At 43.4% G+C, this 23,678-nt stretch overlaps 1 protein-coding gene across 5 annotated transcripts in view; it reads right to left on the reverse strand.

Annotated features, from left to right (window-relative positions):
• The window catches only part of ARB2A (ARB2 cotranscriptional regulator A), a 792,581-nt gene that overhangs the window by 377,557 nt on the left and 391,346 nt on the right, over window positions 1–23,678 (reverse strand). For all 5 annotated transcript variants that reach the window (XM_063964011.1, XM_063964006.1, XM_063964010.1 and 2 more), the window contains one exon: window positions 20,343–20,462. In XM_063964011.1, the coding sequence (XP_063820081.1) occupies window positions 20,343–20,462 (120 nt within the window). The remainder of the gene's footprint in view (window positions 1–20,342; window positions 20,463–23,678) is intronic.

Raw genomic sequence — 23,678 nt, forward strand, 5'->3', positions numbered from 1 at the left:
GATTGAGTATCTAGATGTTAAACTGGTCAATTGTGGGGGGCAGTTGGTTAGCTCTTTATATAGTAAGCCTACTGACCGAAATACATTATTAAGATTCTCCAGTCACCATCCGGTGGCCCTCAAATCTGGATTACCTTATTCCCAGATGTTGAGGGTGGCACGGATTAACAATGACAAACAGCGCTTGGAAGCCCAATTAGACGAAATGGTTAAGAAATTTACCCAGAGGGGATATCCCATACAATTATTGTTACAGCACAAAAAGAAAGTACTGGATACCCCGCGTCAATCCCTGTTTTCAGCAGTCACGAATAGAAAAATCCAGAATAAATCAAAGGAAGATCGTATAATATGGACCTCTACGTATTCCACTACCAGCTGTATTACACAATCAGCTACCAAGGCCTTATGGCCCATTGTAAGTACTGATAAAGAACTACAAAGCTTCAAAACTCAAACCCCTATGGCCAGCTTCAGGCGTGGTAGAAACATTAAAGATATGGTAGTCAGAACAGATATCACTGACTTTAAACAACCACATGTTTCCTTCTTAGGTAACAGGAAAAAAGGATGCTACAAATGTATCAACTGTGCCACCTGCAGCCATATGGACATAGGCAGTGAATTTAGACATCCACATAGTGGCAAATATATTGCTATCAATCATGCTGTAACATGCACTACTCCTTTTGTCATATACATAATCAGATGTCCTTGCGGATACTATTACGTAGGCAAAACGATTCGCCCGTTTAAGGAACGGGCCACACAACACCGGTCCGCCATAAAAGCAGCAATACAGACGGGACATAGTGAGCAGCCAGTGGCACAGCATTTCTCAGATCGAGGACACAGTATGGCTAGCGTCAAATATATGATCATTGACAATCTTCCAGAAAATCGAAGAGGTGGCGACCGGAATAAACAGCTCCTGATTATGGAGGCTAAATGGATCACACGCCTGGACACTGTATGGCCACGGGGATTAAATGAAAAGATCTGTTGGAACTCTTTGGTTTAATGAATATGTTGATAAGTATCAGTTTAGTTAACGCTTGGAAAATAATATAGTACACATTTGCTTTCAGTTTATTATATATACTAGTTATTAAATGATATAAAAGAATGTTGTAAGCAATATAGATGTCATTTAGATATGTGGAGGTGTGTTCTCAGTAACACATCTGTCACGGTTTTAAATTCTTTTAATGTTTGTCCACATATGCCGGATATTAGTATGTATCGCGGGCCCTGACACATTGCCGATAACGGAACCAGGCGGACACTGAATGTGTGCTTGGCTACCCGCACGGTGATGCACCTCAGTCCCCATGGTAACGGACGCGCATTGGAGGGGGTGGAACGCATGTCGTCTCGCGTGCTGTGAGGCGCTGTGTGACATCACCACTGTGCGCTCCGTGGCAGGGGCGCGAAATACGATATCGGCTTGCGGGACATTGGTGTAGATTGAAGAGGGAGCACATATAAGCAGGGTAAGTCATGGTATGCATGTATTGTCATTTCACTATGTTGTTTACATCCTGAAGACGGTGTTATCGCACACCGAAACGTTGATGGATTATTAAGTATGTTGTATACTTGAATACAAGACTTGAACAAATCCTCTGAGTGCCGTCCCCTCTGTATTTATATATATATATATATATATATATATATATATATAATTTTTAATGAGCCGCAACTAGTTTAATCTATGTAGAGGTGGCCATTTAGGTTAATCTCTGCGATTTGTGGGGTTTACCAACTTTCTTCTACACAACTACTGGAATCTGGTAATGTAATCCCTGATTTCCACAGCTTGCCTAGCAGATCAAAGCTTGTTGGTCCAGCACATAAAATGAGTAGATTGGTTATGGACAAATCTGGCATTTTTATAGTGAGAAAAGAAAAAAAATTGCTGAAAAGAAGAAGGTTATTATTAAATAACTGCTACATTTGAATTGTTGGATTAGCCATAATAGCAGTTTATATGGAAAGTAAATTACTATTTTCTTAGCTTCAAGCACTAAAGAAAAACATCTACGATTACAATGACATATTTCTGGGCATATGATGAAGGATGCAAAATGAACCTTTAGGGGCATAGGCCCCCATTCCAAGTTGATTGCTCGCTAGCTGCTTTTAGCAGCAGTGCAAACACTAAGCAGCCGCCCTCTGGGAGTGTATTGTAGCTTAGCAGAAGTACGACCGAAAGGTTCGCTGAACTGCTTCCAAATATTTTCATGCAGTTTCTGAGTAGCTGTAGACCTACTCCTACCTTGCGATTACTATTTAGTTCCTGCTTTGATGTCACAAACACGCCCTGCGTTCGGCCAGCCACTCCCCCGTTTCCCCAGGCACGCCTGCGTTTTTATCTGACACGCCTGCATTTTTTAGCACACTCCCGGAAAACGGTCAGTGACCTCCCAGAAACGCCCCATTCCTGTCAATCACTCACCGATCAGCATTGCGACTGAAAAGAGTCGCTAGACCTTGTGTGAAACTGCATTGTTTTTTGTGAAAGTACGTCGCGCTTGCGCACTGCGGCCCATACGCATCCACAGAAATGCCGATTTTTAGCCTGATCGCTGCGCTGTGAACAACGGCAGATAGTGATCAATTCGGAATGACCCCCATAGTCAATTATACCCCTTTTACACCATCAGCATATAACACGGGTTATTGCACATGAAGGTGCATAACCCGTGTTGCTGCTCGGTGTGAAAGTGTCGAGTTGGAATAAGCTGGGTCGAGTGACCCGGTATTCCAACTCGGGTAGCTTGCAGGGTTGAACACATGTTCAACCCGGCAAACTGTGCAGTGTAAATGGGAGCCGGATCGCACAACCCGGCTTCACGTTTACAGTCTATGTGCAGGCGGCGCGTCACTGGCAACGTCTCCAATCCGGCAATATGCCGGGCTGGTGACTCCGGAGGGAAAGAGGGCTGATGTGGGTCGCAGCCGGGTAGCACTCGTGTCAGGCTCCCAGCTGCGACCCGCGATTTCAGTCTAAAAGTGGTATTAGCTGCTATTATTATTACTACCAGTTATTTATATAGCGCACACATATTCTGCAGCAAAAGAAAAACATTTGGCCATTCACATTAGTCCCTGCCCCAGTGGAGCTTACAATCTATATTCCCTACCACATGTACACACACACACGTTCAACCGAGGGATCTTTTTTTCTTACAGCCAATTAACCTACTAGTATAACCTCAGTGCTCTGAGGCAGTAATGCTAACCGTTACACCATCCTATTACAGGGGTTACGCGGCTAAATGCAACTTAATGTGACCCGGCTGCAAGTTAAAAAAAAAAAAAAAATTTTTAGAAGTGGCTTAAAATGAAACAAAAATTAACTTACAGACATTTTATGCACCCCAGATATTATTTCTAATGTTATTACAAAATGCATAAATCAGCCATTTGACACATTTTAAGGGGTGGTCTTCAGTTTGCCAGCGGCCGTGCTCTCGGCGACCAGCATACCGGCGCCGGAATCCCGACCGTCGGCATACCGACAACTTTTCTCCCTCTTGGGGGTCCACGACCTCCCTGGAGGGAGAATAGATTGCGTGGCGAGCACAAGGGGCTCATTTGCGCTCGCCCAGCTGTCGGTATGCCGGTGCCAGTATACTGGCCGTCGGCATAACATACTGCACCCCATTTTAAGCACTCCAATTACTTTGCCACTAATAGACTACACATACTGTTATCCAATGTTAGTTTGCACTAATTTGGGGTACAGAATGATTTCCCCATTCTTCCCCACACATCGTGCAAACAATATAGAAAATTCAAGCGCAACATTTTTTTTCCAATTGAATTGTGCGGTAATTGAAAGCACGCATAGCCACGCTAGATGACATTACCGCAGGATAATTAATTCAACCACAGTAAACATAATGAATATGCCCCATAGGGCCACTATGTAGCCTCTTCACACACACGCACGCTAATTATGCTGGAAACACATGTACCAACCTATATCACCCATAGAAGCCAATCACATGGAACATACAGATCTCACCCATCCATACAGAACCACCACGCTGGACTATACACAAGCACTTAGGATAATCAAAGTGGACAAAAAAAAACACATCCACACAGGAAAATTACACTTGACATATAAGTCACCTTCACACAGATCAAGCATTCTGTACACAAATATATCACGAGCACAGACAATCACAAGGTTCATACAGACATCAAAGGCACAACAACTACTCACCAAACACACAACAGCTGAAGTTTTTCAGCTTTGCATTCCTTATTTCAATTAAAACTGTACATTATCACTGCTCAACATCCTCCTTTGCTGTTGAAGGATTGTAGCAGAATACCCCTACAATAGTGTTTCCCAGCCTTGGTCCTTAAGGCACACTTAACAGTCCAGGTTTTAGCGAAATCCATGATTGAGCACAGATGGTTAAATCCAAATAATCTGGGTACTAATTAAGTCAACTGTGCTCAAATGTGGTTATCTTTAAAACCTGGACTGTTAGTGGGCCTTGACTACCGTGGTTGGGAGCCCCTGCCCTCAGTAGCAGATCTTGCCACGGGCAAGCAGGACTTTTGCCCGGAGGGCGCCGGCGCCATCCGGAGGGCACCGCACCATGGCAAGATCGGCTACTGCTGTGCCCTCCGCTGCCCGCTGTGTCCCCTGGCTGTGTCCCCCTGTGAAGGGAACTAGACGCTACGTGTCTAGTTTCCCTTCGTGGAGAGGACCTTTGCTGTGCGGTGCGCGATGACGTCATTGCGCACCGCTCAGCATTTCAGCAGCGCTACTACTGTACATGGGGCGTAACTGACCACGCCCCCTGTATGAAGCCACGCCCCTATGTACTGCCCGGGGCGCGAAAAGGGCTCGAACCGGCCCTGCCTGCCCTACAAGTTTACCCCACTGCTTAACAGTCACCCATCTCTTCAGAGTGGGAACTTCACAGTAGAAAATGTCAACAGTTTCACATTAATAACCTTACAAATATATTTTTTCTTGCTTTCTTACTCAAACTGTTAGTGAAATTTATCAATGAGTGATAAATTTCACTGAGTTATAAATTGCACCAGCCAAATCAATCCTGTCATTTTTCAAACACAGCCTGTGACATGGAAGTTAGGAGCTGATTGGCTGGTGCAATTTATCACTCACAGTGAAATGTATCACTCATTGATAAATGAGCTCATGTATTTGGCAATATAAGCTTCCCATGCAGAGTACTGATTCTCAAACATTGATGGCTGGAACATATGGCCTGCTCAGGATAAAGCAATGATCCAGTGGTAGAATGAGCGTGGGTGCAGCTGTAAAGCTATCCCCCCCCCCCCCCCCCACACCCCCTGAGGCATGTACTCTCCCCCAAGGCAGCACTTCCCGAAGCCCCCCTATTTTTCTGAAACGTGTTAGAGACATACATGCTCAGTAGAGTGCCTTTCTCCGTTCTTTGCAAGAGTGACATTACCGTGCCTCTACCTTTTTGTGTGACGGGTGATGCACTGTTCCTCCCAAGCTATGATGTCTCCTCATTAGGCGATATTATGGGCCACATGCAATGCTGCCCGAGTTTGGCGGCCACGGGGGATGGCGGCCGAACTTAGATGTTTTTGAACAGGAGCAATCAGTTACAACACAAAACCTTGTAAGTGATAGGACCTTTAAAAAAAAGTCTGAGTTTGGCTGGCATCCCACATAGTCGCCAAACTCAGGTGGCATTACATCCGGCCCCAAGAGTCTTAACTGTGATGATATATTTTCTATCTTTTTTGTAATCTGTATTTATTGAGTATCAAAGAGAAGGATTACAGCGATATACATAATGCAGGGGAAAATAAGAATTTACTTACCGATAATTCTATTTCTCGGAGTCCGTAGTGGATGCTGGGGTTCCTGAAAGGACCATGGGGGGATAGCGGCTCCGCAGGAGACAGGGCACAAAAAGTAAAGCTTTAGGATCAGGTGGTGTGCACTGGCTCCTCCCCCTATGACCCTCCTCCAAGCCTCAGTTAGGTACTGTGCCCGGACGAGCGTACACAATAAGGAAGGATTTATGAATCCCGGGTAAGACTCATACCAGCCACACCAATCACACTGTACAACCTGTGATCTGAACCCAGTTAACAGTATGATAACAGCGGAGCCTCTGAAAAGATGGCTCACAACAATAATAACCCGATTTTTGTAACTATGTACAAGTAATGCAGATAATCCGCACTTGGGATGGGCGCCCAGCATCCACTACGGACTCCGAGAAATAGAATTATCGGTAAGTAAATTCTTATTTTCTCTATCGTCCTAGTGGATGCTGGGGTTCCTGAAAGGACCATGGGGATTATACCAAAGCTCCCAAACGGGCGGGAGAGTGCGGATGACTCTGCAGCACCGAATGAGAGAACTCCAGGTCCTCCTTAGCCAGGGTATCAAATTTGTAGGATTTTACAAACGTGTTTGCCCCTGACTAAATAGCCGCTCGGCAAAGTTGTAAAGCCGAGACCCCTCGGGCAGCCGCCCAAGATGAGCCCACCTTCCTTGTGGAATGGGCATTTACATATTTTGGCTGTGGCAGGCCTGCCACAGAATGTGCAAGCTGAATTGTATTACACATCCAACTAGCAAAAGTCCGCTTAAAAGCAAGAGCACCCAGTTTGTTGGGTGCATACAGGATAACAGCAAGTCAGTTTTCCTGACTCCAGCCGTCCTGGAACCTATATTTTCAGGGCCCTGACCACATCTAGCAACTTGGAGTCCTCCAAGTCCCTAGTAGGCGCAAGACACCACAATAAGCTGGTTCAGGTGAAACACTGACACCACCTTAGGGAGAGAACTGGGGACGAGTCCGCAGCTCTGCCCTGTCCGAATGGACAAACAGATATGGCTTTTTTGAGAAAAAAACCACCAATTTGACACTCGCCTGGTCCAGGCCAGGTCCAAGAGCATGTTCACTTTTCATGTGAGATGCTTCAAATCCACAGATTTGACTGGTTTTAAACCAATGTGTTTTGAGGAATCCCAGAACTACGTTGAGATCCCACAGTGCCACTGGAGGCACAAAAGGGGGTTGTATATGCAATACTCCCTTGACAAACTTCTGGACTTCAGGAACTGAAGCCAATTCTTTCTGGAAGAAAAATCGACAGGGCCGAAATTTGAACCTTAATGGACCCCAATTTGAGGCCCATAGACACTCCTGTTTGCAAGAAATGCAGGAATCGACCGAGTTGAAATTTCTTCGTGGGGCCTTCCTGGCCTCACACCACGCAACATATTTTCGCCACATGTGGTGATAATGTTGTGCGGTCACCTCCTTTCTGGCTTTGACCAGGGTAGGAATGACCTCTTCCTGAATGCCTTTTCCCTTAGGATCCGGCGTTCCACCGCCATGCCGTCAAACGCAGCTGCGGTAAGTCTTGGAACAGACATGGTACTTGCTGAAACAAGTCCCTTCTTAGGGGCAGAGGCCATAAGTCCTCTGTGAGCATCTCTTGAAGTTCTGGGTACCAAGTCCTTCTTGGCCAATCCGGAGCCATGAGTATAGTTCTTACTCCTCTACGTCTTATAATTCTCAGTACCTTAGGTATGAAAAGCAGAGGATGGAACACATACACCGACTGGTACACCCACGGTGTTACCAGAACGTCCACAGCTATTGCCTGAGGGTCTCTTAACCTGGCGCAATACCTGTCCCGTTTTTTGTTCAGACGGGACGCCATCATGTCCACCTTTGGTAATTCCCAACGGTTTACAATTATGTGGAAAACTTCCCCATGAAGTTCCCACTCTGCCGGGTGGAGGTCGTGCCTACTGAGGAAGTCTGCTTCCCAGTTTCCATTCCCGGAATGAAACACTGCTGACAGTGCTATCACATGATTTTCCGCCCAGCGAAAAGTCCTTGCAGTTTTTGCCACTGCCCTCCTGCTTCTTGTGCCGCCCTGTCTATTTACGTGGGCGACTGCCGTGATGTTTTATCCCACTGGATCAATACCGGCTGACCTTGAAGCAGAGGTCTTGCTAAGCTTAGAGCATTATAAATTTACCCTTAGCTATATTTATGTGGAGAAAAATCTCCAGACTTGATCACACTCCCTGGAAATTTTTTCCTTGTGTGACTGCTCCCCAGCCTCTCGGGCTGGCCTCCGTGGTCACCAACATCCAAAACTGAATGCCGAATCTGCGGCCCTCTAGAAGATGAGCACTCTGTAACCACCACAGGAGAGACACCCTTGTCCTTGGATATAGGGTTATCCGCTGATGCATCTGAAGATGCGATCCGGACCATTTGTCCAGCAGATCCCACTGAAAAGTTCTTGCATGAAATCTGCCGACTGGAATTGCTTCGAAGGAAGTCACCATTTTTTTACCATGGCCCTTGTGCAATGATGCACTGATTTTAGGAGGTTCCTGACTAGCTCGGATAACTCCCTGGCTTTCTCTTCCGGGAGAAACACCTTTTTCTGGACTGTGTCCAGAATCATCCCTAAGCACAGGAGACTTGTTGTCGGGATCAGCTGCGATTTTGGAATATTTAGAATCCACCCCTGCTGTTGTAACAGTATCCGAGATAGTGCTACTCCGACCTCCAACTGTTCCCTGGACTTTGCCCTTATCAGGAGATCGTCCAAGTAAGGGATAATTAAGACGCCTTTTCTTCGAAGAAGAACCATCATTTCGGCCATTACCTTGGTAAAGACCCGGGGTGCCGTAGACAATCCAAACGGCAGCGTCTGAAACTGATAGTGACAGTTCTGTACCACGAACCTGAGGTACCCTTAGTGATAAGGGCAAATTTGGGACATGGAGGTAAGCATCCCTGATGTCTCGGGACACCAGATAGTCCCCTTCTTCCCGGTTCGTTATCACTGCTCTGAGTGACTCCATCTTGATTTGAACCTTTGTAAGTGTTCAAATTTTTTTAGATTTAGAATAGGTCTCACCTAGCCTTCTGGCTTCAGTACCACAATATAGTGTGGAATAATACCCCCTTTTCTTGTTGTAGGAGGGGTAATTTAATTATCACCTGCTGGGAATACAGCTCGTGAATTTTTTCCCATACTGCCTCCTTGTCGGAGGGAGACCTTGGTAAAGCAGACTTCAGGAGCCTGCGCAGGGGAAACGTCTTGACATTCCAAACTGTACCCCTGGGATACTACTTGTAGGATCCAGGGGTCCTGTACGGTCTCAGCGTCATGCTGAGAGCTTGTCAGAAGCGGTGGAACGCTTCTGTTCCTGGGAATGGGCTGCCTGCTGCAGTCTTCTTCCCTTTCCTCTATCCCTGGGCAGATATGACTCTTATAGGGACGAAAGGACTGAAGCTGAAAAGACGGTGTCTTTTTCTGCAGAGTTGTGACTTAGGGTAAAAACGGTGGATTTTCCAGCAGTTGCCGTGGCCACCAGGTCCGATGGACCGACCCCAAATAACTTCTCTTCCCCTATACGGCAATACACCTTTGTGCCGTTTGGAATCTGCATCACCTGACCACTGTCGTGTCCACAAACATCTTCTGGCAGATATGGACATCGCACTTACTCTTGATGCCAGAGTGCAAATATCCCTCTGTGCATCTCGCATATATAGAAATACATCCTTTAAATGCTCTATAGTCAATAAAATACTGTCCCTGTCAAGGGTATCAATATTTTTAGTCAGGGAATCCGACCAAGCCACCCCAGCTCTGCACATCCAGGCTGAGGCGATCGCTGGTCGCAGTATAACACCAGTATGTGTGTATATACTTTTTATGATATTTTTCCAGCCTCCTGTCAGCTGGCTCCTTGAGGACGGCCCTATCTATAGACGGTACCGCCACTTGTTCTGATAAGCGTGTGAGCGCCTTATCCACCCTAAGGGGTGTTTCCCAACGCGCCCTAACTTCTGGCGGGAAAGGGTATACCGCCCATATTTTCTATCGGGGGGAACCCACGCATCATCACACACTTCATTTAATTTATCTGATTCAGGAAAAACTACGGTAGTTTTTTCACATCCCACATAATACCCTCTTTTGTGGTACTTGTAGTATCAGAAATATGTAACACCTCCTTCATTGCCCTTAACGTGTGGCCCTAATAAGGAATACGTTTTTTTTTTTTTGTTTTTTTTTTATTCACCGTCGACACTGGATTCAGTGTCCCTGTCTGTGTCTGTGTCGACCGACTAAAGTAAACGGGCGTTTTAAAACCCCTGACGGTGTTTTTGAGACGTCTGGACCGGTACTAATTTGTCGGCCGTCTCATGTCGTCAACCGACCTTGGCGCGTGTTGACATTATCACGTAATTCCCTAAATAAGCCATCCATTCCGGTGTCGACTCCCTAGAGAGTGACATCACCATTACAGGCAATTGCTCCGCCTCCTCACCAACATCGTCCTCATACATGTCGACACACACGTACCGACACACAGCACACACACAGGGAATGCTCTGATAGAGGACAGGACCTACTAGCCCTTTGGAGAGACAGAGGGAGAGTTTGCCAGCACACACCAAAAACGCTATAATTATATAGGGACAACCTTATATAAGTGTTTTCCCTTATAGCATCTTTTTTATATATTTCTAACGCCAAATTAGTGCCCCCCCTCTCTGTTTTAACCCTGTTTCTGTAGTGCAGTGCAGAGGAGAGCCTGGGAGCCTTCCCTCCAGCCTTTCTGTGAGGGAAAATGGCGCTGTGTGCTGAGGAGATAGGCCCCGCCCCTTTTTCGGCGGCCTCGTCTCCCGCTCTTAACGGATTCTGGCAGGGGTTAAATATCTCCATATAGCCCCCGGAGGCTATATGTGAGGTATTTTTAGCCAAAAAAGGTTTTCATTTGCCTCCCAGGGCGCCCCCCTCCCAGCGCCCTGCACCCTCAGTGACTGCCGTGTGAAGTGTGCTGAGAGGAAAATGGCGCACAGCTGCAGTGCTGTGCGCTACCTTAAGAAGACTGAGGAGTCTTCTGCCGCCGATTCTGGACCTCTTCTCGTTTCAGCATCTGCAAGGGGGCCGGCGGCGAGGCTCCGGTGACCATCCAGGCTGTACCTGTGATCGTCCCTCTGGAGCTAATGTCCAGTAGCCAAGAAGCCAATCCATCCTGCACGCAGGTGAGTTCACTTCTTCTCCCCTAAGTCCCTCGTTGCAGTGATCCTGTTGCAAGCAGGACTCACTGTAAAATAAAAAACCTAAGCTAAACTTTTCTAAGCAGCTCTTTAGGAGAGCCACCTAGATTGCACCCTTCTCGGCCGGGCACAAAAATCTAACTGAGGCTTGGAGGAGGGTCATAGGGGGAGGAGCCAGTGCACACCACCTGATCCTAAAGCTTTACTTTTTGTGCCCTGTCTCCTGCGGAGCCGCTATCCCCCCATGGTCCTTTCAGGAACCCCAGCATCCACTAGGACGATAGAGAAACAGTGATACCAGTTTTAAACATAACCAAACACACACAAATAAAAAAAACAGACATACATCCCTCTAAACAGTAGTAACAAATGAACATTACAGCTATATATACACACACACACATATATATCCATTTCCGAATTGTATCATCATCACGGTGCTCCACAATGGTAACAGTGCATGTTCCACAAATATATCCACTGAGGTCATTCAGACCTGATAGAGGGCACTCACCATAATTAAAATCCAACAAAATCTTTATTAAGAGGTCATCATTCCATGTAAAGTCAACGTTTTGACCCCAAGAGGGTCTTTATCAAGACAGGCAGCAGAGACATCATCACACACTGAAAGCCAAATGTATAACGACACTGCCTCCCAGGTTCCCATAAATACCTCTCAACACGAGTTAATTGAATAATTGCTAACTCAATAAACATGGGTGTCCGGCTGAGGTGTGTCATCATTACTTATACACTGTGCAAGGCTTCAACAATTTAGCGTGCAAAATAGCACATAATATAGGCATCCGCACTCGAGCATATAACACACCAAAGTCGCCACCCCCAAATTGTTACTAATATACATGAATGTCAACAAAACAATAAGTCACAAATATTGAGTTGCACAACATAACTATCCCCCCTTGTGTATACACAAATATCAGTCTCAACAAGCGCCGGAGCCCAGGGGACCGGAAGCCCGAAGTGCCGGCTCCAAGCCACAAGGAACGCAAGCGGTAGCCGGAAGTTCACCTGCCCGTGTTCCAAACAACAGGAGACACGCCTCACCCTATCCTCCTCGCTCACTGCGCAGGAATCTACGTCACCGCACTCTGGGCTGGCGGAGGCGCTATAGAAGCTTGCGCTCCACAGACAGGAATGCGTTCCACAGCCATTCAATATACTTCCGGTTAGAATCGGAAAGATGGTAAACTATTAAATTGGTCATTGACATTCAAAAAAGATATATACAGCCAATATTAGTGCAAAAAAACTACACTGAAGTGAATCAATATTCAATAACATTATTAATGTATCAAAACTTACATATTAATATAGAGGCTCATGGGAACCTGGAAGTCATAGCTCAGTCAAGATAAATAGACAAATGCAACTCATATAAAACACAAATATTATAAAGCACATACACTATACAGTACCTCTCCAGAAAAAATAAAAATAAACATACAAAAATAATAATGTTTACAAAAAATGTATACAAAAAAAATGTATACGAAGAGTTTTGTTATGTGAAACCCACTCTAATGGCAATCAAATGGTTCAATAATGAAGAAAAATGCTAAGAGGATTGTTTTCATTTAATCCACGTGGTGCAATTGTATCAAGATGCTGCTCATAGTAATTTTGTTTCTTTAACTGATAATGACGCCGATAAAATATATTTTGAACAGATTGAGTTCACTGAATTACCTGCTGAAACCCCTGTGGATCTTTATCATAAATTTCTTAAAACTCAAGAAACGGGAGATTGACCTAACTCCTTTATGGTCAATTTCTCAGTGAGTACGATCATAGTAAAAGGATAACGAGGGGGTTTCTGGATACTAAATATTCCTACATTGGGTAGAAACAATCCGGCTTTTTGCACTAGATGATTTTTAACAAATGCTCTTCAGAGCTGATTCTACTCAGATCAAGGGGGAGCTGTAGATGTAGCATATCTAGACTTTAGTAAGGCATTTGACACTGTCCCACATCGCAGACTGCTAAATAAACTTGAAAGCGTGAGGGTGGATTATAAAACAGTTAAATGGATAAGAAACTGGTTGCAGGATAGGAAACAGACAGTTGTAGTTAATGGAGTGCAATCTATGGAGGGAAATGTTACCAGTGGAGTACCCCAAGGATCTGTACTTGGTCCAGTTCTCTTTAATATCTTTGTTGGTGACATTTGCAAATGGTATTGAAGGGAAGGTATGCCTTTTTGCAGATGATACAAAGATATGCAACAGAGTAGACACACCGGGAGGGGTAAAACAAATGATTGATGACCTAGGTAGGCTTGAGAAATGGTCAAGAACGTGGCAACTACAGTTTAATGCTAAAAAAATGCAAAATCATGCACTTGGGTCTCAAAAACCCAAAGGCTAAATATAGTATCAAGGGTACTATAATGGAAACTACTGAGGAGGAAAGGGATTTAGGAGTCACTATTTCAAGTGACTTGAAGGCAGGAAAGCAATGCAACAAAGCAATGAGAAAGGCAAGTCAGATGCTTGGTTGCATAGGGAGAGAAATCAGTAGCAGGAAAAAAGAAGTGATAATGCCACTGTATAGGTCATTGGTACGGCCCCATCTGGAATACTGTGTCCAGTTCTGGAGACCATATCTCCGGAAGGATATAAATACATTAGAGAGTGTACAAAGAAGGGCAACTAAAATGGTGCATGGCCTACATCACAAAACTTACCCGGAAAGGCTAAAAGATCTTAACATGTATAGTTTGGAGGAGAGAAGGGAAAGGGGGGACATGATAGAAACTTTCAAATACATCAAGGGTCTTAAAGTTCAGGAGGGAAACATTCTTCAAAGGAAGAGAAGTATTAGAACTCTAGGACATACACTGAGACTGGAGGGGGGGAGGTTCAGGGGAAATTTAAGGAAAAATTACTTCACAGAAAGGGTAGTGGATAAGTGGAATAGCCTCCCATCAGAGGTGGTAGAGGCTAAGACTGTAGACCAATTTAAACATGCTTGGGATAGGCATATGAATATCCTTACAAAGAATTAAGGTTCAAAAAGGGTTGAGATTGCCTAAAGGATAAAAAAAAAGGGACAGACTAGATGGGCCAGGTGGTTCTTATCTGCCTTCAAATTCTATGTTTCTATGTATGTTACTCGTTATTGAGGAAGTCAGCTCTGAATTGAAGAAAGTGAGACTTCATACAGATTCTTTTAAGAGTGCACAGTTAAAGAAACTCTCAGCTGACAAATGTGAAACTTGGCTTGATAAAATCAAGACACAACTTGATTCCTATAATCAGGAATTGCTACTTTTTAAGCGCAAGAAGTTAGAGACTGTTATCAATGATTATAAAACACAGTCAGTATATAGGTGGAGGATCTGGTGATAGACGGGAAGGACGACCTCCAAGATTTCGCCATACCAGGACCACTACTAATTTCGATTTATCGAGTGCAACCTCCTCCTCTGATGGTGAAACTACTGATTCTACTAATGCCAGCTACGAGAGTAGTGCTTTTTTTAGAACACAGGACACGTACATACCCTCCCTTCCATCGAGGAGGCACAGGAGGAACCATCAGAGGAGGGGTGGGGAATGGCGGAGGTAGAAGAGGGCGACCTCCCAAGAAATGAGTCTTGTGTTTAATCTTTCTTCTCATTGCTTAACTGCAGCAGAAACATCTTTGTTGTCTCTGGGCTTGTCATATATACCTAGCACTACTCATGACCCATTTGACTCCTTTGTTGATAGCTACCGATTTGGGAGGAAACTCCGTTTACGTGAATATTTTGGTGGCTGTACACAAAGTGAGAAAGTTAATAATAAATGTGTTAAACCCAGTTACTTCGACCCGCCTTCTCATAACGCTGGTATTAAATCTTATTTACGAGCAATTGATTTTGAGATGAATAACCAGGTCTCTACTAAGCCGATAAAGGCGGGGCAGTGGTTGTACAAGATTGGCATCAATATGACAATGAAGTCGAACGACAGTTATCTGATGCCAATACTTATGCAAGACTTGAATTTAATCCTACTGTCTATATTAAAAAAATCTATTGATGGGAACATTGCGTTAGGCTTGGCGGCGAATTGGATTGATACTGAAACAGCACATTATTTGACAGTGGATTTTCCGGTTACACCTATTATTTGGGTGTAGTATGGTATGCCGGCGGCCGGGCTCCCGGCTACCAGCATACCGGCGCCGGGAGCCCGACCGCCGGCATACCGACAGCGTGGCGAGCGCAAATGAGCCCCTTGCGGGCTCGCTGCGCTCACCACACTGCGGGCACGGTGGCGCGCTACGCGTGCCACGCTATTTTATTCTCCCTCCAGGAGATAAAGTGTCGGTATGTCGGTTGTCGGGATTCCGGCACCGGTATACTGTGTGCCGGGATCCCGACAGTCGGCAGACTGAAGACCACCCCTATTATTTACACACTGCCAAAAATACATAAAAGTTTAGAGGATCCCCCTGGCAGACCTATCATTTCGGTAAGGAGATCCCTACTTCAACTGTTGGCCATTTATGTGGATCAGTTTCTTCAACCACTGGTACAACAGACTGGAAGCTATATCCGTAACACAGGCAATTTTCTACAAAAAATATGAGATTTTGTTTTCCCGACATCAGAAACATGGCTTGTGACACTTGATATACAATCGCCACACAGTGGTGGGATTGAAGCCATTAAACAACATCTAATAGCAGTAGCACATATACAACCACCGACAGAAACTGTCCTGAGTCTTGTTGAATTAATTTTGAAAAATAATTATTTCATGTACGGATCTGAATACTACGCACAAATTAATCGAACCTTGATGGGTTTCAATTTGGTGCCAGCCTACGCAAATTTGTACATGTCGATGTATGAGAAGGAACGTGTACTTAAGGTCTTTGGTTCCAACATATTATTATATTTCCGATTTATTGATGATGTGTTCTTGATATGGTCTGGCACCAAGGAGGAATTTTACGATATGATTTTGTATTTGAATTCTTTAAGTGGACCGATTAGTTTTACATATACTATTGAACAGCAAACCATCAGTTTTTTGGATGTCTCTGTTATTAAACAGAATGGGGGGTTGGGCTTTACCCTATATCGCAAACCTACTGATCGTAATACTCTGCTTCAAGCAAACAGTCAACACCCAGCAAGACTCAAAGAGAGTCTACCTATTTCTCAATTTTTGAGGGTTCTCCGGATCAACTTGTCATCAGAGACTGCTGTGATTCAGTAAGATGAAATGAAGGAGAGATTCCGTGACAGAGGGTACTCGTTGAGGACTATTGAGAGATGTCTACAGAAAGCCTACTATTGCTTCCATAATCCACTTATGAAGTGTACTAGTAAAGGATCAACTAACCGAATGGTTAGAGTAAGCAAGTTTGATCACACTTCATATAAATCACAGATGAGGTACAATAAGTTCTGGGCAGTCATTACTTCAGACCCAATGCTGCATTTGAAAGGGACACCACAACTAATGTGTGCATATAGAAGAGGGCCAAATTTACGTCAACTTCTTATGAGACCATCTGTTCAACCTGTGACCAGACCAGATCGGGCTGAGGTCATTTAAATTAGGATGTTACAGATGCACTGGATGTGTCAAATGTCACTTGATGGCTAGTGGCAGTATGTTTGTTCACCCACACACTGGTGAGAAGATTGCTATAAGACACAGACTGACATGTACTAGCCAATGTGTTATATATTTTCTTCTTTGCCCCTGTGGGTTATAATATATTGGCATGACTACACGATCAAACCGTGACCGTATGGCTAACCATAGATATTCAATTAGATCTGCGTTGAATACAGGCACTTCTGATAAACTGGTTGCCAAGCATTTCTTAGAGCTGGGTCATCAAGTATCTACTATGCGTTGTATGCTGATTGACCATATACCTAAACTGCCCCGTGGAGGTGATCGTGATACGTTGCTTAAAAAAATTAGAAGCTCGATGGATATATCGTCTTGATACAATTGCACCACGTGGATTAAATGAAAACAATCCTCTTAGCATTTTTCTTCATTAATGAACTATTGGATTGCCATTAGAGTGGGTTTCACATAACAAAACTCTTCGTATACAATTTTTGTAAACATTATTATTTTTGTATGTTTATTTTTATTTTTTCTGGAGAGGTACTGTATAGTGTATGTGCTTTATAATATTTGTGTTTTATATGTGTTGCATTTGTCTATTTATCTTGACTGAGCTATGACTCCCAGGTTCCCATAAGCCTCTATATTTATATGTAAGTTTTGATACATTAGTAATGTTATTGAATATTGATTCACTTCAGTGTAGTTTTATTGCACTAATATTGGCTGTATATATCTTTTTAGAATGTCAATGAAAATTTTATAGTTTACCATCTTTCCGATTCTAACCGGAAGTATATTGAATGGCTGTGGAACGCATTCCTGTCTGTGGAGCGCCAGCCCCGAGTGCTGTGACGTAGATTCCTGCACTGTGAGCGAGGAGGATAGGCTGAGGTGTGTCTCCTGTTGTTTGGAACGAGGGCGGGTGAACTTCCGGGTACCGCTTGCGTTCCTTGTGGCTTGGAGCCGCCACTTCCGGCTTCCGGTCCCCTGGGCTACGGTGCTTGTTGAGACTGATATTTGTGTATACACAATGGGGGATAGTTATGTTGTGCGACTCAATATTTGTGACTGTTATTGTTTTGTTGACATTCATGTATATTAGTAACAATTTGGGGGTGGCGACTTTGGTGTGTCATATGCTCCAGTGCCGATGCCTATATTATGTGCTGTTTTGCACGTTAAATTGTTGATGCCCTGCACAGTGTATAAGTAATGATGACACGTCTCAGCCGGACACCCATGTTTATTGAGTTATCAATTATTCAATTAACTCATGTGTTGAGAGGTATTTATGGGAGCCTGGGAGGCAGTGTCATTACACATTTGGCTTCCAGTGTGTGAGGATGTCTCTGCTCCTGCCTTGATAAAGACCCTCTTGGGGTCGAACCGTCGACTTTACATGGAATGATGACCTCTTAATAAAGATTTTGTTGGATTTTAATTATGGGGAGTGCCTTCTATCAGGTCTGAATGACCTCAGTGGATATATTTGTGGAACATGCAATGTTACCATTGTGGAGCACCGCGATGATGATACAATTCGGATGTGAGTGCGGATTACTAGCCCATATATCTATCTATCTATATATATATATATATATATATATATATATATATATATATATATATCTACACACACACACACACACACACACACACACACGTTGAGTATTCCTTATCCAAATTCCCACATTTTTGGTTCCCTTGAGATACTGCCACAAATAAATAAATATATATATATATATATATATATATATATATATATATATTAATTATCATATATCTATATAACATATCTATACATACACATAATATATAATATATATGTCATTATCTCAGTAGGGGACACAAAAATGTGGGATTTTGGATAAGGGATACTCAACCTGTACATGATATTGATTTTGCACCAAGTCTCTGAGTGCCACTGACTGTGTATAGTGGGTACAAATTATACTAATTACATATATACACACACATTGTCGTAGCACTATATGTATAAAAAAGGACTAATCTAAGGGAAGACCAAAAGGAGCGGGAAAGCACGTATAGGACATTACAGGGATCTGACATATTGCAGATGATGATCAGATAATGTATATTCATATTCTAACAAGTAAGACATTGCAGAGTTAAATTCTGTGCTTTCATCCATGGCAGGAAATGCAATGTCTTCCTACTCCATATACAAATCTATTCTACTAAATAAATTCCTGATTGGGGGAGAGATGGTGGTGACAAAGTCTTATATGTACATATTGACATTTTAATTAAATTGAAAAGGAAAAATGTGAACTCTGTCTGTGTGTCCACAGCTAATGTTTGAGAGATAGTAAACACCTGGGGGTATATTTACTAAAAGTCGATTTTGGTTGCTGTTTGGTAGATGTTTTATCGATTTTGTGTTTAAGGGTCTAAACCAAACATTTACCAGCAGATGATTTTTTACATTGTTTAAAAAAAAATGTTAAATGTCATGTTAGTAAAATGCAAAAAACAAACATCGATCTAAAATCAACAAAAAGCAATAAATCAACCCAGATCAATTTTTTTAGTAAACATACCCCTAAATCACAAAATAAAAAATAAAAAATTGCCCCATACATTGAGAAAATAATAAATAAAAAATAATAATAATTTTTAAAAAAATCGCTAAATATCGACCAAAATCGACTTTTTATAAATATACCCCTTGTTGTCAAAAGATTGCAATGCCAGGGCATTCCCATCAATTGTGGAAATTGGAGCCAGGAAACAAGCCATATCTCCAGCAGGTGTTTGACAAACCTGGGAACATTCTGTGCAATATGTTAGGGTAATGGTCTCACTGAGACAGACATTTATATTGAGTTTCATATTGGTGTTGTGAAAGACTCTTACTCAATCAGCCTCAACAAATGCAAAATCACATTCTACAATGCTGATGTTCACTCAAACACAATAGATTAGCAAAAATTGTGTCTTAGCCACGTCCAATGATTCAAGAGAGACCATTCAGATCTCAGGAACACCACTAAGGCCACAAACCGCAGATTGTGTTCAACTTAGCAGTAAGTGTGATCTGCAAGCCTCCAGCTACCACCAAGTGACCAACACGAAGATGACCTATGCTATTCCACATCCTAATTGCCCCTGCAGAACAACCAGGAGGGAATTGCGGGTTGTGCATTATGGAGCTCAAAAGGGAATACGTGGCAGAGATATGGGGTAGGTTTCTGAGCTTCTTCCGAAATACAAAAAGGTAGGAGCAACATTTGGGTGGGAAATCAATGGATGTATAAGGAACAATAACTATCTGAGGCCACTATTTCCCCGCCCACTGCTGAGACAATGCCATAATCCGGTTCAAATGAGTAGCATGGTAGTAATTTAAAAATCTGGAAGTTTAAGACCCCCCTGACTCTTTCTATGACAAAGAGTATACATTCTGAACCTAGATCTAGGAGCACTCCAAACAAGGGTCCCTACCGTTCTCTGCAGTTCTTTATAATATCCCAACACACTTGGATCGAGAGGGTTTGTAGGAGATACAGAATTTGGAAATGGGTGTACAATATATTTTCACACATTTGATTCAAATTCAAAACATTTAATGCACAGAAATCCAAATTTATAAAGATTTAAAGCAATGTCTTACCAGTTCCACAAAGGCAAGTCCCCCATAGCTGTGTGCAACAAAAAACACATTTTCAGCAGCTGCTTTTGAAATGAAGTTGTCCCATACATACAAGGCATGTTCTTCAGGGCTGCTGTTATCCTGCAAACAAAGAAACACCATGGTAAGCCCATAGATTCAACGCTACTACACACAACATAGTTTGCATATTGATGGTTTCTTTAACAAAGTCTTTAGAACAAACTAAAAGTATGCAAGTGTGAGTTCATGACAAAGACCTACGGAGTATTTCTATCTAATCATATATACAGTGCAGTGGCATGCGCTGAGGTCAGTGGCTGGTGAGGCACTGCAGCCATAATGTCCGCCGAATCCTACTGATCACCCCTACCGCCGCCGAGCCAATGCCCGCCACTGCCCCTGAGCCCACAAATACGAATCAATAGACCATCGGTCAAACACGGGTGTTATTTAACAGAACTCGGTAATTTACTAAGAATTTGTATTCCCAATTACTGCCGACATTAGCCAAACACTGCCGGTAAAGCATAGAAATCGTAAAAAAATGGAGCTTTCAAAGAGACCTGCTTTTTGCTGGCGTGTTGTGATAGTCATGCACGGATCAGTGAGATCCGTGCATGGTTATCTTTGAAAAAGGGTGTGAATGGGTTAAAAAAAATTTTTTTAAAAGTATAACCAGCCTCGGCTCTTTGAGACGGTCCTGGTTGTTTAAATACTGGGGGGAAAAATTGGACAGGGGTTCCCCGTATTTAGACAACCAGCACCGGGCTCATAGTCTGGTCCTAGTTCCAAAAAAACGGGGGACAAAAGATGTAGGGGTCCCCCGTATTTTTAAAACTAGCACCAGGCTCCACTAGCCAGAGAGATAATGCCACAGCCGGGGGACACTTTTGTATTGGTCCCTGCGGCCGTGGCATAACCCCCCCCCAACTAGTAATCCCTGGCCGGGGTTCCCTGGAGGAGTAGTGATCCCTTAAATCAAGGGGTCCCCCCTCCAGGCACCCAAGGGTCAGGGGTGAAGCCCTAGGCTGTCCCCAGCACCCCTGGCGGTGGGTGCCGGGCTGATAACCAATAGTGTGGGGAAAAACAAGAAAAAAATTTTTGTTGTGGAACTACAAGGTTCAGCAAGCCTCCCCCGTTTGCTGGCACTTGGATAACCACAAGTACCAGCATGCGGAGAAATAATGGGCTCGCTGGTACCTGTTGTTCCACAACAACAAAAAATACCCAAATAAAAACACAACACACACACCTTGAAAGTAAAAATGTATTAAAACACACTTGCACATACTTACCTACATCCCACGCCGGTCACGTCCACTTGTCCAGTAGAATCCAATAGGGGTACCTGTAAAAATGAAAATGATACTTACATACAATCCAGTGAAGCTCGGTCCTCTTCGTTCCTGGAGTAATCCACAAAAGAGGACAAGTGAGTACAGAGGACAAGTAATCTACATCAGTACGAGGGGTAACTGTGCAAGGCGACCTTCTGGCTGCACAGTGATTTCTAAATTAAAGGATATATAGGTTTTTTTTTAGTGTCCTTGTGGACCCTGGTAAGAGTAGTTTAGCTTCCCGGTCCTGGAGAGAGAGAGAGATGGAAAGAGAGAGAGAGAGATGGAGAGAGAGATGGAAAGAGAGAGAGAGAGAGAGAGAGAGAGAGAGATCCAGCGCTCACCGTTGCTCCCCGCCTTCACTGCTTAGTCAGCGCTGCGCCCCCTGGCTCTGACGGACCAGACCACGTGATGCGCCTGTCTCCTTTAGCCGCAAAGTGTCTTCCCCTAATCCCGTACAGCCCAATCGCAGCTTCAAAGCGGCAATACAAGTCGGTGCCGCTTATAGGTTTTTTTTTCAATGCCTTTCTCCTGCCCAATCCCTGGCCCCGGCCCCCGCTTCTGACCCTTACACACAGACAGCGGGAGGCACTGACAGCGCTGCCTCAAAAACACTTACAGGACCGCTTTTACACAGGTACGAATTACTAAAATAATACAAAGGCTAAAGCAGATACTTATGACACATAACATGTGTCATAAGTATCTTCTTTGTATTATTTTCATCATTAATGTCAGGGGAGGCACTGCCTCCCCTGACTGCAAGTCCCTGATACAGTGCATCCGGAAAGTATTCACGGCGCTTCACTTCTTCCACATTTTGTTATGTTACAGCCTTATTCCAAAATAGAATAAAATATTTTTTCCCCTCAAAATTCTACACACAATACCATATAATGACGTTAAAAACATTTTTTTTAGATTTTTGCAAATTTATTAAAAATAAAAAACTAAGACATCACATGTACATAAATATTCACAGGCTTTGCCATGAAGCTCCACTGATCATCCTTGAGATGTTCCTACAGCTTAATTGGCGTCCACCTGTGGTAAATTCAGTTGATTGGACATGATTTGGAAAGGCACACACCTGTCTATATAAGGTCCCACACTTGACAGTGCATGTCTGAGCACAAACCAAGCATGAAGTCAAAGGAATTGTCTGTACACCTCCGGGACAGGATTGTCTTGAGGCACAAAATGTGAAAAAAGTGAAGCGTTGTGGATACTTTCCAGATGCACTGTATATATGAGGGGAAGGGTTTCTATTAAATGTCATTATGTTTGGAGTAAACCCTTAACACAAACCATGTATAATACACAAAATACAATGCCATCACTACAGTGTTCATTAGGAGAACTTGTGTAATACAGAGAAATAATGTACTCTCCACAACTCTCCAAATTCAGGTCCTGCAACAAAGGAGATTCATAGTAGTTTAAACTATGTCTTTCCTCATCATAATGATGATTTCAATAATAGTAATACTTATTTATATAGAACTTTTCTCCTAATAGGACTTAAAGTGCTTTACATTTACCTTTTCAGCACAAAATACAAAACAAGCTTAACAGTAGATATTAGTGAAATGCTTGAGTAAACAGCTAAGTCTTGAGTCTATGTCTTGAATGATGCTAGAGTGGAGGCTTCTCATACTGTGTGGGGAAGAAAGTTCCATAGAGTTGGAGCAACAAATCTGAAAGCTTGAGCCCCAGATGAATTCTAGGTACTGTTAGTGGCCCTTCATCTACAGATTGCGTTAATCGAGTAGGACAGTAAGGTACCAGAAACTGCTTCAAGTACCTTGGGCCCTGGTCATGTAGGGCTTTGAAAGTAAGTAAGAAAATCTTGAAAACGATTCACCATCTTACAGATAGCCCGTGAAGGGAGTACAGAAAGGGTGTTATGTAGCTAGAAAAGGGCAGGTTGGTTAATAACTTGGCAGCTTCATTTTGTACCATCTGCAAGTGGTGCAATACTTTTGCTGGGAGACCAAAG

The sequence above is a fragment of the Pseudophryne corroboree genome, chromosome 1 (genome assembly GCF_028390025.1).
Source record: "Pseudophryne corroboree isolate aPseCor3 chromosome 1, aPseCor3.hap2, whole genome shotgun sequence".
Taxonomy (NCBI): Eukaryota; Metazoa; Chordata; class Amphibia; order Anura; family Myobatrachidae; genus Pseudophryne; species Pseudophryne corroboree.